The 13,855-nt window shown below is 46.1% G+C and overlaps 1 protein-coding gene across 1 annotated transcript; it reads left to right on the forward strand.

Moving 5' to 3' along the window:
* Positions 1-2,131: 2,131 nt before the first annotated feature.
* LOC112110708 (butyrophilin subfamily 1 member A1-like) lies at positions 2,132-13,076 on the forward strand. The gene is made up of 8 exons (XM_026648876.1): positions 2,132-2,251; positions 3,412-3,489; positions 5,944-6,291; positions 6,677-6,955; positions 8,078-8,197; positions 8,607-8,627; positions 10,506-10,532; positions 11,727-13,076. The coding sequence occupies exons 2-8, from the start codon at positions 3,417-3,419 to the stop codon at positions 12,470-12,472; spliced, it is 1,614 nt and encodes a 537-aa protein (XP_026504661.1). The 5' UTR covers positions 2,132-2,251; positions 3,412-3,416; the 3' UTR covers positions 12,473-13,076.
* Positions 13,077-13,855: the final 779 nt, after the last annotated feature.

A 13,855-nucleotide genomic window follows, 5' to 3' on the forward strand; every position in this document is an offset into this window, starting at 1 on the left:
GGCGGGGGGGGGGGGGGGGGGCGCAAGGTGGAAGTTTTGCCTAGGGCACGAAACTTCCTTGCACCGGCACTGAGTGAACCATCCCATTGTTCACTCCCAGCATCTGGCAGTCAAAGGACAGTTTAGGGACATGCAGAGCATGGGCCTGCATCCCTGATTATCTTGGCTAATAGCCAATGTACTTATCCTGAGGGACTGATCTAATTCTTTGTTCAACCCTTTCATAGTTTTGCCTTTCAAAATGCACCTCTACCTCAATATAACGCTGTCCTCGGGAGCCAAAAAATCTTACCGTGTTATAGGTGAAACCACATTATATTGAACTTGCTTTGATCCACCGGTGTGCGCAGCCCCGCCCCCCCGGAGCACTGCTTTACCGCGTTGTATCTGAACTCGTGTTATATCGAGGTAGTGGTGTATAATGAACACACATCTACAACCCCAAGATACCTTTAGAACCACCAGAATTCTAAAATCATGAGTTATACACCCTTGAGTCAAAAAATTTTAATAAATAAATATCATCTTTTTTTTATGTGCCTCTTTGTTCCTGAGCCTGTAAGGTGCAGTAAGGCCAGTTCCAATGCCTTGAGCCTAAACACCTGAATGAATCTTAGTCTACCCTCATACTCCCAAACATTTAATATACCTAAGGCCATATCTACACTTTAAGTGTGGGTTAACTCAAGTTATGTCAGCATAGAGTCACTACGGTTACTATGTCAAGTATCAGGAGGTAGCCGTGTTAGTCTGTATCCACAAAAACAACAAGGAGTCTGGTGGCACCTTATCTGCTACAGGTTGCAAATTGCTACAGATAGCATTCTCTCACACTATAGGCATATGAGACTGCTATCTGTAGGAATTCGCTTCACCACATATATAGCAGTGTTACAGGTAGCACATCCCTACAGATTGCAGTTTCTTACATGTATGTGTCAGAAACTGCTATCTGTAAGACTGTGCTACCTGCAGCAGCAACAGGTCCTACTTTGCTAAAAAAGGCCATCTGATGTAGCTAATTCAAGCAGATACCAGTCTCACATACCTACAGTGTGAGAAACTGCTATCTGTAGGAATTAGCTTCATCCGATTGCAGTGTTACAGGTAGCACATCCCTACAGATTGCAGTTTCTAACACGTGTATGTGTGAAAATGCTATCTGTAGGACTGGTCTATCTTGCCTTTAGTAAGGCTTTTGATACTGTCTCCCATTACCTTCTCATAAACAAACTATGGAAATACAACCTAGATGGAGCTAAAATAAGATGGGTGCAAAACTAGTTGGAAAACAGTTCTGACAGTAGTTATCAGTGATTCACCAGGCTGAAAGGGCATAACGAGTGGGGTTCTCCAGTTCTGGATAAGTTTCTATTCCAAATCTTAATCAATGATTGAGATAATGGCATACAGAGTACAATTATAAAGTTTGTGAATGATAACAAGCTGCACGCATACAAAATGGGAAATGACTGCCTAGGAAGGAGTACTGCAGAAAGGGATCTGGATCACAAGCTGAATACGAGTACTCTGAAAAGGGATCTATGCAAAAAAACAGAACATCACTCTGGGATATCCGCTCTACTCTGCGCTGATTAGGCCTCAACTGGAGTATTGTGTCCAGTTATGGGCATCACATTTCAGGAAAGATGTGGACAAATTGGAGAGAGTCCAGAGAAAAGAAAAAAAAAAAAGTAAGGTCTAGAAAACATGACCTATGAGGGAAGTAGCATCTTTTAACAAAAGCTGTTTCTTACAATCTATACGTATAAATAACTGCTACATATAGCACATTTCTACATGTAGCAATTCCACATATATTATAGTGCAAGAAACTGCTACCTGGCTGTAGGCCTTTGCTACATCGGGTAGCAGTTTACTACAATAGCAGTTCTTTACAATCCATTACGTATCGGTAACTGCTACCGGTAGCACATTCCTACGCGGAGCAGTTTAATACACTACACCTGTGATTTAAAAGGGCTAGCGCAGCAGTAGCGTCCGGCGCCCCAGGCCCTTTATATCAACACGGGAGCCCTAGGCGGCTCGGAAGGGCTGGATGGGGGATGCTGATCCCCCAGCTCCACCCCACCCCTTCCGCCCGAGGCCCTGCCTAGTGCCCTGACTTGCTTTCACTCCTGCTTCCCTCCTCCATGGCGTGGGGCGCCTCGGCCCCCGGAGCGAGGGGAGAAGCGGGGCGCTACAGCCGCGGCCCACGCAGACTTGGCTGGGCTTGGAAGAGGAACTGCAGGTGCGAGGGGGCTTCGCGGGGCGGCTCCCTGCAGCGGACACCACCGCAGCAAGGAGGGGGGCGGGGCAGGACTGGGCCCGGGCCCGGGCCCGCTCGGAGGAGGGCGGGGTTGCAGCCCCGGGAGCGCAGCGCGGAGGGTGGGAGGAAATGGGGGAGCGCGCTGCGGGGTGAGCTGAAGAGAGGGACCGGGAGTCATCGGGCGGGTGGCTCCTTCCTGGCCGTGGCAACGGTGAGCTCAGGCCTGTAAGCGCTGGACGTGCCCTGCAGCTGGGCGTGCCCTGCTCCCTCCCATCCCGCTGGGCCTTCTGCTGTGTGCCTGTGGCAAGGCACTTCAGCGTCACTGCAGGCAGCACCTGTCTATGCTGCAGCACCTGGCCTTTGTAGGTGACTGTTACTTGTTACAATCCCATCATGGGCCAGGAGCCAGGGTGCTGGGATAATTTGTATAGTGGGGGTGCTGATGTAATGTGCACAGCTCCTGGCAGTGTTCTGTCCCATCTAGTTACATGGAGAGAACTGAATGAGTTTGCTCTACAGCCTTAGCTATCAGCCAGTGGCTCTTAGCTAAGGCTGTAGAGCAAACTCATTCATCTCTCTCTAAGTGGTCTTGGTGCCACTAGATGGGACAGAACACCACAGCTTGTCAAAGGGTGTGGATAGAGGACAGGGGGGCAGTCACGGGACTGGGACCAGGGGGGTTGGATGGGGTGGGGTCCTGCAGGGCCTATTGGGGGTGAGGGTGTGTATAGGGGTTGGGGGGCTGTCAGGGGATTGGGAGTGGGGGTGTGGATAAGGGGCCGGGAGTCCTGGGATGGGGCGGTTGGATGGGTCAGAGGTTCTGAGGAGGGCATTTGGGGGGGCAGGAAGTGGGAGGGGGCAAATAGGGGGTGAGGGCCAGGCTGTTTGGGGAGGCACAGCCTTCCCTACCCGGTCCTCCATACAGTTTTGCAACCCCAATGTGGCCCTCGGGCCAAAAAGTTTGCCTATCCCTGGACTAGACTATAAACTCCTAATTCTCCCACTATAGCCTGAAAAATTTAGTTTGAACCTCATATTATTTTCACCTGGCAGAAAGTGTGGTTTGATTTGTGAATGCTCTCCAGACCCGTCCCCCAGAATTTTCTAGACATTGGTGTGAACTCTTCTATTTTGTGTTTTAGGGGTTATGGAACTGTCTGCCAGGAGTGGGCTCTGGGCCTTTGCCTTCTTCTGCCATGTAGGAATCCTGGTCTCCTCAGGTAAGCAGGATCTTGACCTGGATCCCAAGTCACACCCTTCTCTCTGATCTTTACCTTAGCCACGTGGTGGGAGAAGGGGCCACTTCTACCCAGGAACCATGTGGACAGAATCACAACAGCGCCACCAAGGCATGTGGGAGGGAACAAGAGGAGTGAATTCACATAGAAATAGGGGTTGTTCATGAGACGGCTCTTGCACTGCTGTACAGTTTGAATGGCAGCACTGCATAAGAGCAGAAGTCCAGGGAAGAAAGGAAAAGAGGAAAATAATTTGATCCACATTATGAAGGGCAGTAGAAGAATGGAAGTGAATAATTATAGAGCACAAGCCCTTTGGGTTAAGGAGGAGGCTAATAGTGAAATTTGTTGGGGTGGGATTGAAGCGATTAAAGAGAGCTGGAGGATAGGAAATCAAGGCCACTTGCTCAGGCAATTTAGAGACAAAAGGGAAAAAGGAGATGAAGTAGGGATAGCTCAGTGGTTTGAGCATTGGCCTGCTAAACCCAGGGTTGTGAGTTCAATCTTTGAGGGGGCCACTTAGGGATCTGGGGCAAAAATCAGTACTTGGTTGTGCTAGTGAAGGCAGGGGGCTGGACTCGATGACCTTTCAAGGTCCCTTCCAGTTCTAGGAGATAGGATATCTCCATTATTTCTTGGTTGGTGAAATGGAAGGCAGGTTTCTTAGGGCTATGGAGAGCAAAGAAGAAAGGAGCTGTAGGAGAAAGAGAGGTTGTAAACAAGAGATGCGGGGGGTGGGAGGTGATTTTTTTTAAAATGTATTTCTACCAGAATGGGAGTGGAAGGGATAATTTTCCTTGCATATATTTATTTAGGTGAAGCAAACAAGCAAACAAAACCCACAAAAACATAAAACAGTATACACCTCTACCCCGATATAACATGACCCGATATAACACGAATTTGGATATAACGCGGTAAAGCAGCGCTCGGGGGGGGGGGGGGGGGGCGGGGCTGCATGCTCCGGCGGATCAAAGCAAGTTCAATATAACGCGGTTTCACCTATAACGCAGTAAGATATTTTTGGCTCCCGAGGACAGCGTTATATTGGGCTAGAGGTGTACTATGTTACCACCAAGTGGTGGTGTAAGATATCAAGAACTAAAGCTGATCAAACTGTTTGTCCCTAATGTAGGTCCCTTTCTGATCAGATCCATGCATCAATCCTGTCTGTAGTAAGGTTGAAGCAAATAACGTACATGCAAACAAACTTTTGACGATTTGTTGTGTGATTGGTCGCTTAACTCACATGCTATTGTTATTGCCTACTGATGTTGCGAATGAACTCTTTACACGGGAGAATAATAAATGACTGGTAAATAACCAGTAACACACCTCTACTGTGAATTTTCCGATGAGTGCTCACTTATGTTAAAATTCATGACGCTTTCAGGCTTCACAAACATTTTCGCAAATGCCTGGCACTTGTTTGAATACTCGTGATTGACTGAATTTTACTCCATGAATACAAATGGCCCAAACTCTGTGCTTTTATTCCTGAAAATCAGTAGTGAATGAATTTTCTCAATATTTCTCCATCTTTATCAAGAACCTTAATTCTTTACCAATCACCCATTCACCTCGCACCTGGACATAGATCATAAACACACCTGGCTCAGGAATCACCTGGCTTATAGTATTGTTGGATTTGGGCTATGGAGCCTTTTACTCCTAGGACATTAGTTCCAAATTGGGGTGAGGAGGTGGGAGTGAATTTGACACAGGATCACCCAATAATTTTACTCCATGTATCTCCTAAATGGGACAGAGAGGACATTTCCCTGTTCACCTGTCATTGTGAGTCTCTTAAATCAAGACAGGTGCTGAATGGAGTCTCTAGGAAATGTTTGCAAATACAGGGCTCGATCCTGAGAAGTGCTATGTGCACTTGCTGGGGGATTGTCCAGTGCTCTTGGCTCCCCATTTTAGGATTGGGGCATACTGGTTAGTGTGGCTGGGTGGGAGACACACGCTAGTGAGCAGGAAATCTGCCTGGACCATGGTAGTGGTAACAAAGATGGTGAGAGTTGTGAGTGGTGATGTATGGGCTGTTGACAGTGCTGCTGAGTGATGCTGGGTAGGGCTGGTGGTAAGCAATTCTAGTATTTTCAGGTTATTATGCTATGTTCTTTCCCAGTGCTATCAGATTTAAAAGGAGTAGCTCCCACTCTACCTGTTGGATGCTTGGGTTGCCCAGGATGCTCCTCTGCATGATTTCCCCCTGTGTAATGGTGGTCATAGTCTCCTTTGTCACTCTGTTGGAGTTTTGTTTTTTGGTGATGAAGATGGTTGGTAGTAATAGCGAGGAGAACTACAGTGATGGGAATGCAGATGGTTATAATCCAGAATGTGGTGGAGGTGGGGTTTGGCGATGTTGGAACTGAATAGACAATAAGGTGATGGTGTTATTAATACCTTTCATGATATCCCTTTCAGAAAGCTTTACCCTGAAAGGATCAGATTCTCCAGTGATTGCCACAGTTGGCACAGATGTCATCCTTCCATGCCAACTTTCACCTAGGACCAATGCCAAACAGATGGAAGTGAGATGGCATAGCAGTGAGATTCCTGGCCTAACCCATCATTATGTGAATGGGCAGGATGCCCCGCAGAAGCAGAACCCACACTACCGGGGAAGGACAGAGCTGTTCAAGGAGGAGCTTCCCAATGGCAATGTCTCTCTACTGTTAAAGAAGGTTCAGGTGGCAGATGGAGGCAGCTATGTCTGCTTCGTTGGCAACAAATTGAATTATTTGGAAGGCCTTGTGGAGTTAAAGGTTGGAGGTAAAGTAGGCTCTTGTTGTCAGTTAATTGCTTTTCTGTTTTAGCAGGTGACATGTCCTTCACTTACATGTATCCCCGGCAAACACACACACATTTTCCTCTGGCATTCTTTTGTTTCATTTCAAATCTCTGCCAGATACCTAAACAGTTATTATCCACCTCTAGTCACCCAGATGCCATGGCAGCTGGCAGCAGTTACTGAGAGGCCTTGGTGACTGGCTGTGGCTACAGAGGGCCATGATGTTCCTCTGCTGGCTACACATTATCATAGAGCATTAATGCATATGTTAATGATACCAACATGGTGAATCCTTTCCATCCCAATGGGAACAAAGTAGTGGTGTTTCCATGTCGAGTAAGCTAATATTGGTTTGCTTTGACACAGCTGTTGGCACAGGCCCCACAATCTCTGTGCACCGTTCCCAGGACCAGGCAGTGACACTCACTTGCAGTTCAGAAGGGTGGTATCCAGAACCAGCAATACTTTGGACCGACAGGCATGGTCAAAGACAGAACTCAACTATGTCATCTGTAAAAGACGTTCAAGGTCTACACAATATTCAGAGTCACGTGGATATGAAAGATAACAAGAACCAGGTCCTGGTGTGTCAGCTCCAAAGCAACTTCTGGGACCAGACAAGACAGTCGGCGCTGCAACTTTCCAGTAAGGCTATCCTGTTCCAAAGAGTTTGTCTGGGCAGTAGAAGACTGGGTAATGGTTTGCCGTACATAAATGGTTAGGGCAGGACAGAACCACAGAAAACAGGAGCTTTACAGTGTGCCTTCTTGGAATTTCTAGTCTCTCTGAACATCTCCTCTTTATTTTCTATATAGCATTTAAAAATACATAGTATCGTATGTTGTAGCTGGGGCTTATGGTGGATGAGGGAATCTAGATGAGATGCTTGTAGTTTGGAGGATCCCAGTAGGATTTATGGAGGATGGGGGCTTTAGAGCCTCTTATGGAGCGAATGGAGCAGGGGTGGGCAAACTTTTTTTGGCCCGAGGGCCACATTGGGGTTGCAAAACTGTATGGAGGGCCAGGTAGGAAAGGCTGTGCCTTCCCAAACCACCTGGCCCGTGCCCCCTATCCGACGCCTCCCACTTCCCGCCCCCTGACTGTCCCCCTCAGATCCCCTGACCCATCCAACCCCCACCCTGGTCCTTGTCCCCTAACTGCCCCCGGGACCCCACCCCATCCAGCCCCCTCTGCTACCTCTCCCCTGACTGCCCTGACCCCTATCCACACCCCTGCTCCTTGACAGGCCCCCCGGGACCGCACGTCTATCCAACCCCCACTGTTCCCCATCCCCTGACTGTCCCCCAGAACCTCTGCCCCATCCAACCACCCCCTGCTCCCTGTCCCCTGACTGGCCCCTGGGATCCCTGCCCCTTATCCAACCCCCCGATCCCCTTACCATGACGCTCAGATAAGCATGTCTGGCAGCCTTGCCTCCCGGCCGGAGCCAAACACACTGCAGCTCTGCTCGGCAGGAGCGTGCAACCCCTCGCCCAGAGCTCTGCCTGCACGGCGGTGTGGCTGCGGGTGAGGGGAGACAGCGGGGGAGGAGCCGGGGGCTAGCCTCCCTGGCCGGGAGCTCAAGAGCCAGGCAGGACGGTCCCGTGAGCCGGATGTGGCTCGCGGGCCGTAGTTTGCCCACCTCTGGAATGGAGTGTCTTAGATGTGGACACATGGCATGAAGAATATCAGTGAGACACCCTGAGATTCCTTCCAATTTTAAAGTTATTTTCTTCCTGAACTAACAACCCACTTCTTTCATTTCAGGTGATTTATTCCCATATGATAAACACCCATATGTAGTCACCACAGTAATATTATGTCTATCGCTCGTTATATTGGGTGTGGTTACAGGCTTCATATTCAAAACAGAGAGAGAATCCAAAGGTATGTTCCTGGTCCTTTCCCAGTGTAGAATATTCTCCATAGACAAATGCATCCTGAGATAGAGATTAAAAGCAAGAAATAGGTAGGGAATGTGTGATGGGACAGAAACATCAATAAGATACAAATGTTACTATTTTCAGCTCCTGTGACTGATTGGTTTTGCCTCTTGGCCCTGAGAATTTCCTCTGTTACATTTAGCTTTCCCGGGCTCTTATTTTTACCAACATTTTATCATATTTTGCTGAAGGAGATCTCTGTGGGAAGGAGACCCTTTGATCATGGGAATGTAGCGTCAACTCAGGATGAGGGTATTGCGTAGGTTGGCTCAGGATGGACACATTGATGTAGGTATAATACCAGTTGATGGTCTCTTCTTTGCACATTCATCTCTTCTCTTTTCTTCCCTCAGGAAAGCTTCAAATTGCAAAAGGTATGTAATTTGTTTTTCTAGAATGGACTCCTTTGATCTCTCTCTGCATCTTCCTCTCTCTTTTCATTACTGTCTGTCTCTCCCAGTCCCTGCTGTTCTATCATGTTCGTCTGTGTTTCTCTCTCAGGAGCCTGAGGATTCGTTCAGAAGGATAATTCTGTCTCTTCACTGATGGGTGCATCACCCCCCTCTTGGGTTGTTGAGTGAGACAGTTGGTGATTCTCCTTTTCAGTGTGGGATAACAGTTATAACTTGTAACATGTTCAAGTTCACTAATGTTTTACAAATGCCCTGCTGGCACACGCCCCAACCACACGTGGAACACACAGGTGTCTTGGGTATTGCTGGCTGTGACTGGATTTCTATGATCCTGTCTTTCTGATGTTATATTTTGGAGCTGCTTTAGTGACTCCATAGTTAAGGTTCTAAGACAGTTGTCATTATAAGCCTATTTTTGACCCTTGTCTATAACTTCCTTAAAACAAACAAAACCCAAACTTACTTTCTTCTTGAAATTTGGCATGTGTGATTTCATAGCATGAAGAGGTGTTTTTATTTATATTTTTGAAAGTTTGAGATTAATCTGAGAAGGCACTTTGGGGAATCTGAGACTTTGATTTGAGTGATGACTGCTGTTCTACTTTTTGAAAAATCTAACTTTATGTATCTCACTGTGATCTAGAAACAGCACATTTCTTTTATGCTCTAGTTTTTAGTGACCTCTATCAGACCTTAGAAAGTCCACTCAGGGGGGTGCGTGTGCAAGAGGAGGATATGTACTTCTCCCCATGCTGTCTTGACTTCTCTGTTCTTCGTGCTCCTAAATACTCCTCCATTGGAGTTGCTCAAAAATGGGGGGGTGTCCTTCTGGCATATGTCGAAGTGCTCGGTAATAGTGGGCAAAGTGCATGCTGGATAAAGGGAGGGGGGAGGACTTTGAGGGCGGGGGAATGGCAGCATGCTGAAAAGGGCATTTCTTCCAACCTGCTCCCTGAGTTCCATGGAAGAGACATGGGGAGTGAAGAACTCCTTCTCTGGTTGCTTCCTACTGCTCCTTGGTTTGGTCTCCAGAACTTCCTATCAGCTTGACAGATGTGAACGTTCCATTCTGGAGAACTTATTTAAAATATCAAATTAAAGTAATCTTTGGTCCTGTGCACTAGATCTCAACTAACTGAATTCAGTAAACTATGTTCTATCTTCCTGCCTTGTTCTGTTTTCTTGCTAGATAATACACAGATATAGATATCTCTGTCTGTATTAAACTCTAAACACCTATGGACATTTTTTTTTAAGTGAGTATTTAAAGTTAAGTTTCTAAGCTCATATTTAAATAGCAAAATAAGAGGCCCAATTTTTCAAAAGTACTGACCACCCAGCAGCTCCCATTGATTTCACTGAAGCTGCTGGGTATACATCACTTTAGAAAGTCACAGAGAGTCCTGTGGCACCTTTAAGACTAACAGAAGTATTGGAGCATAAGCTTTTGAGGGTGAATACCCACTTTGTCAGGACTCTCTGTTGCTTTTTACAAATCCAGACTAACATGGCTACCCCTCTGATACTTTAGAAAGTCTGGTAATTTATTTAGGTATTTCAGTGTGTATCTAGGTGGAGTCTAAGTGTAAGTATGAACTTTTGGAGTTGGCCCCCCTCCCCTTTTTTTTTTTAAAAAGGTGTCACAACCAATGAACTCCTTGTCCGGTTCATTTCAAATATGGCAGAAGAATTCTGTCTCAGTGACATACCTAACTTACCAGTTTTGAGACTGATAGTTCTTTTTCTGTGAATTGTAAGAGGAGTGTCCCAATCGGGTTTATAGTGCAAACTCCGTTAACTTTGGTATTCTTTCCTAACTTCCCTTGTTTCACATTTCAGAGCTATTGAAGGCCCGAAACTCAGCTGGTGAGTAACCAAAAAAAGTTACTTCGGATCTCAGTGAAATTACCTCCTTTTTAGTCCAGCATCACATTCTGAAGGTCTGTCCTCTGCTCAGTGTACTTGAAGAACTTACCTCAGTAATGGAGGTGGACAAGCTAAATCCAGTGTCTTGCCCTCTTGCTGGAGAGGAATGATTATTCAAAGAATGGGTGGGAGGGAACTCTAAAAGGGAGAGGAACTTGTGAGCCTTCCTGAAAGCTGTAGCTCACAGTCCCAGTCTCTGTCATCACTGCGTCAAATTCCTTTTTCTTATTATTGGGTTTCTTGGGGACCTGAGTAGACCTCATTGCAGAGGGATAAATCCACATGAAAGTTAGTAGTTATGCGAAATCATTGGAGTTACTCTAATTTACATTGGTGTCACTGAGAGCAGAGTTTATTTCTAAATGTGTGTGAAATTGGACAGTACCTCCCAGAGTGACCTAAAGGGAGTCTCTGCCAATCAAAGTGTGACTTCCCCCCCTGAAAATTGTCTTTGTAAAAACAGTCCAGTGGGATTCCATAGTTATTGTCTGTCAAGGATTTCCAGAGGAAATGTGCTTAATTTACAAATAAAAAGATACCTTTTCTAGCCACCAGTTATAAAACACAACCTGGGCTCTGAAAGTCCAGCTAGGGTCTTTCCTGCAACCTGAGTGTCTCCAAATTTAAGCCATCACTGACACCTGTGCAACCCCCATTCAGTGCGTTTGGCCAGGTGTAACTGAGATTTAATGAAGACTTCTGTTATAAACTACAAGAAGGAATGGAATCCAGCTAACTCTTGTCTGTGTGGCACTCAGGTAAAACTCTGCAAATCTGCAGGTATCCGCTTTATATCCGCCAACCACATTTGTGGATCACGGATGCAGATACAAATTTTGTATGTGCGCAGAGCTTTACTCACAGGAGCAAGAAGCAGTGTTTTAGTCAGTAAAGATATAATTTTGGATACACTCAGGGCACAGCTCTGATGAATAAGAAGAAACAATGTTTACTATAATATGTTTCTACTCTGAAAATTATTTAAGGCTGTAGAGGGACCTCAGGGAATCAGGAAGACAGGTAGTGAATGTAGGGGATGCTTCTATGAATTGGGTGATGTAGGAAGTGAAAGATCACCCATGCTTGTGTTGTGTTTTTTTTTTTCTCCCCATGTGTCTCCATTTAACTGTACAGTGCAAATCAGATTGGATCCTAAAACAGCCCATCCCAACCTTCATATTTCATCGGATTGCCTACGTGTAAACCACACTGACCAGAAGCAAGAGGTGACAGATACTCCGGAGAGATTTGATGGATGGGCCTGCGTGCTAGGATCTGAAACCCTCAGAGCTGATAGAGAATATTACTGGGAAGTGTATGTGGGAAATAAGACAGACTGGGATCTTGGAGTAACAAACGGGAAGGCTAATAGGAAAGGCTGGCAAGATTTGAAGCCAGAGAATGGGTACTGGGGGATACGATTTTTTAACAATACTGATTATATAGCCTTTGTGGATCCTCCAGTTAAACTAAGCCTTGGCAAACAGCCTAAAGTAGTTGGGATTCTCTTGGATGGTAAGGCTCAGAGGTTAAATTTCTATGATGTTTCAGAAATGTCTCGCATCTACACTTTTACCCTGAATTCCAGTCTGGATGTATACCCCTATTTCTGTCCTGCTCTGAACAAAAATGGGGAAAACAAAGACCCTCTCCAACTTTGCTTTCCCTCTCATGGCTTCTGTGACCTCATGTCTTCAACTTCCATTCCTTCATCTCCCAACCCTACATTGGAGCTCTTGGGTGGCAATAATGGAAAGGATGTGGCTGCAGAACACTCCAGCCTCAACAACGATGCTGCTGCCTCCCTTCCATTTCTACCCCAGGCTCCTTTCGTGCAGGAGCCATTCCCTCTATATGACAATATGCACAAGTGTGGATAGGTTCTTAGTTCTTAGTTTTGGACTGTGGGGTTTACCCCGACTGCATTTCCTTGGGGGAATTTACATGCCCAAGTCGCAGGGGTTTAAGCCCTGCAAATCCTGCAACAAGCCCATGCCAATGGGTGACGCCCGTGACGCTTGTTTAAAGTGTCTGGGGGAGGCTCACCACGCAGACAAGTGCAGGATTTGTAAAGGGTTTGGCTGCAGAACAAAAAAGGAGCAAGATTTTCACCTCAAGCAGCTCCTTTATGGAGGCTGCATTCAGACCACAACCTCCAGCGGCGCGGCAAGACCTGGCACTGACCTCATTGGTGAGTAGCACCCCGGTGGCAGTGGTGGAAGCAGCACCGTGGAAGGACTCTGGCAGAGGCCTGCGATACCGCCGCTCCCCAGTGCCAAAGCCAGCGGGATTGACCCAGCACTGCTCCTACTCCTTGGCACAGAAGCAGCACCGGAAGCAAGGGAGGAGCGGATCTCTGTCCCAGAGACACACCTGTGATGTTGCATGCCATATGTTTTATGGGAATATGCTTGAGTGTAAGTATGATGTAACTGGAATATGCTTTATGCACAAGGTCTCTTGTAAGGTATTACAAAGCTTATGATCTACTGGGTGTGTTCATCCTATTTGTTTGGATGTATTATTTCTACATCTGGAGTTAGGAGAATAAGTTATAAACTTGTATTACTGATGTAAACATGTTAAGTGGAAGCTATTAAGGGTGCTTTAGAATCAATGAACTGTGAATGGGTTTGTTTACCTGCGAGCCTTCCTATGTGCATCTTCCAGCTACTAGGTAATGAAGAAGGAGGTCTTGCAGTGACATGTGATCATGTCACCTGAACTGGAATCCATCTTAAACCTGCTGCTTTTCCATTTAGAAGGAGGGGTGGGGATCTAGAGATGAAAAGATTCTTGCCTTGTGCCAAAGCTATAAAAGGGGGTGAAATGGAACAAAGGGGGCTACTAGTCATGAGAAATCCCCTAGTTACCACCTGAGCTGGAAGTAACAAGGGGAAAGTATTAGGCCTAGACTCAAAAGGAGTCTAGTCTGTGAAAGAAGCTTATTGGAACATCTCTAAGGGTGAGATTTAGGTGTATTGAGTTTCTTAATGTATTAGGTTTAGACTTGCGTGCTTTGTTTTATTTTGCTTGGTAACTTACTTTTTTCTATCTGTTACTACTTTAAACCACTTAAATCCTACTTTTGATACTTAATAACATCACTTTTGTTTATTAATTAACCCAGAGTAAGTGATTAATACCTGGGGAAGCAAACAGCTGTGCATATCTTTCTATCAGTGAAGTAGAGGGTGGACAATTTGAGTTTACCCTGTATAAGCTTTATACAGAGTAAAATGAATTTATTTGGGGTTTGGAGC

Source organism: Terrapene carolina, unplaced genomic scaffold (genome assembly GCF_002925995.2).
Source record: "Terrapene carolina triunguis isolate 2854851 unplaced genomic scaffold, T_m_triunguis-2.0 Scaffold68, whole genome shotgun sequence".
Lineage (NCBI taxonomy): Eukaryota > Metazoa > Chordata > Testudines > Emydidae > Terrapene > Terrapene triunguis.

Excerpts from the sequence above, each read along its gene's own strand:
- LOC112110708 (XM_026648876.1), top strand. The coding sequence starts at position 3,417 with ATGGAACTGTCTGCCAGGAGTGGGCTCTGGGCCTTTGCCTTCTTCTGC. Across the intron at positions 6,956-8,077 it reads GTCGGCGCTGCAACTTTCCA|GTGATTTATTCCCATATGAT; the intron begins GTAAGGCTATCC and ends CTTTCATTTCAG. Across the intron at positions 8,198-8,606 it reads AACAGAGAGAGAATCCAAAG|GAAAGCTTCAAATTGCAAAA; the intron begins GTATGTTCCTGG and ends TTCTTCCCTCAG.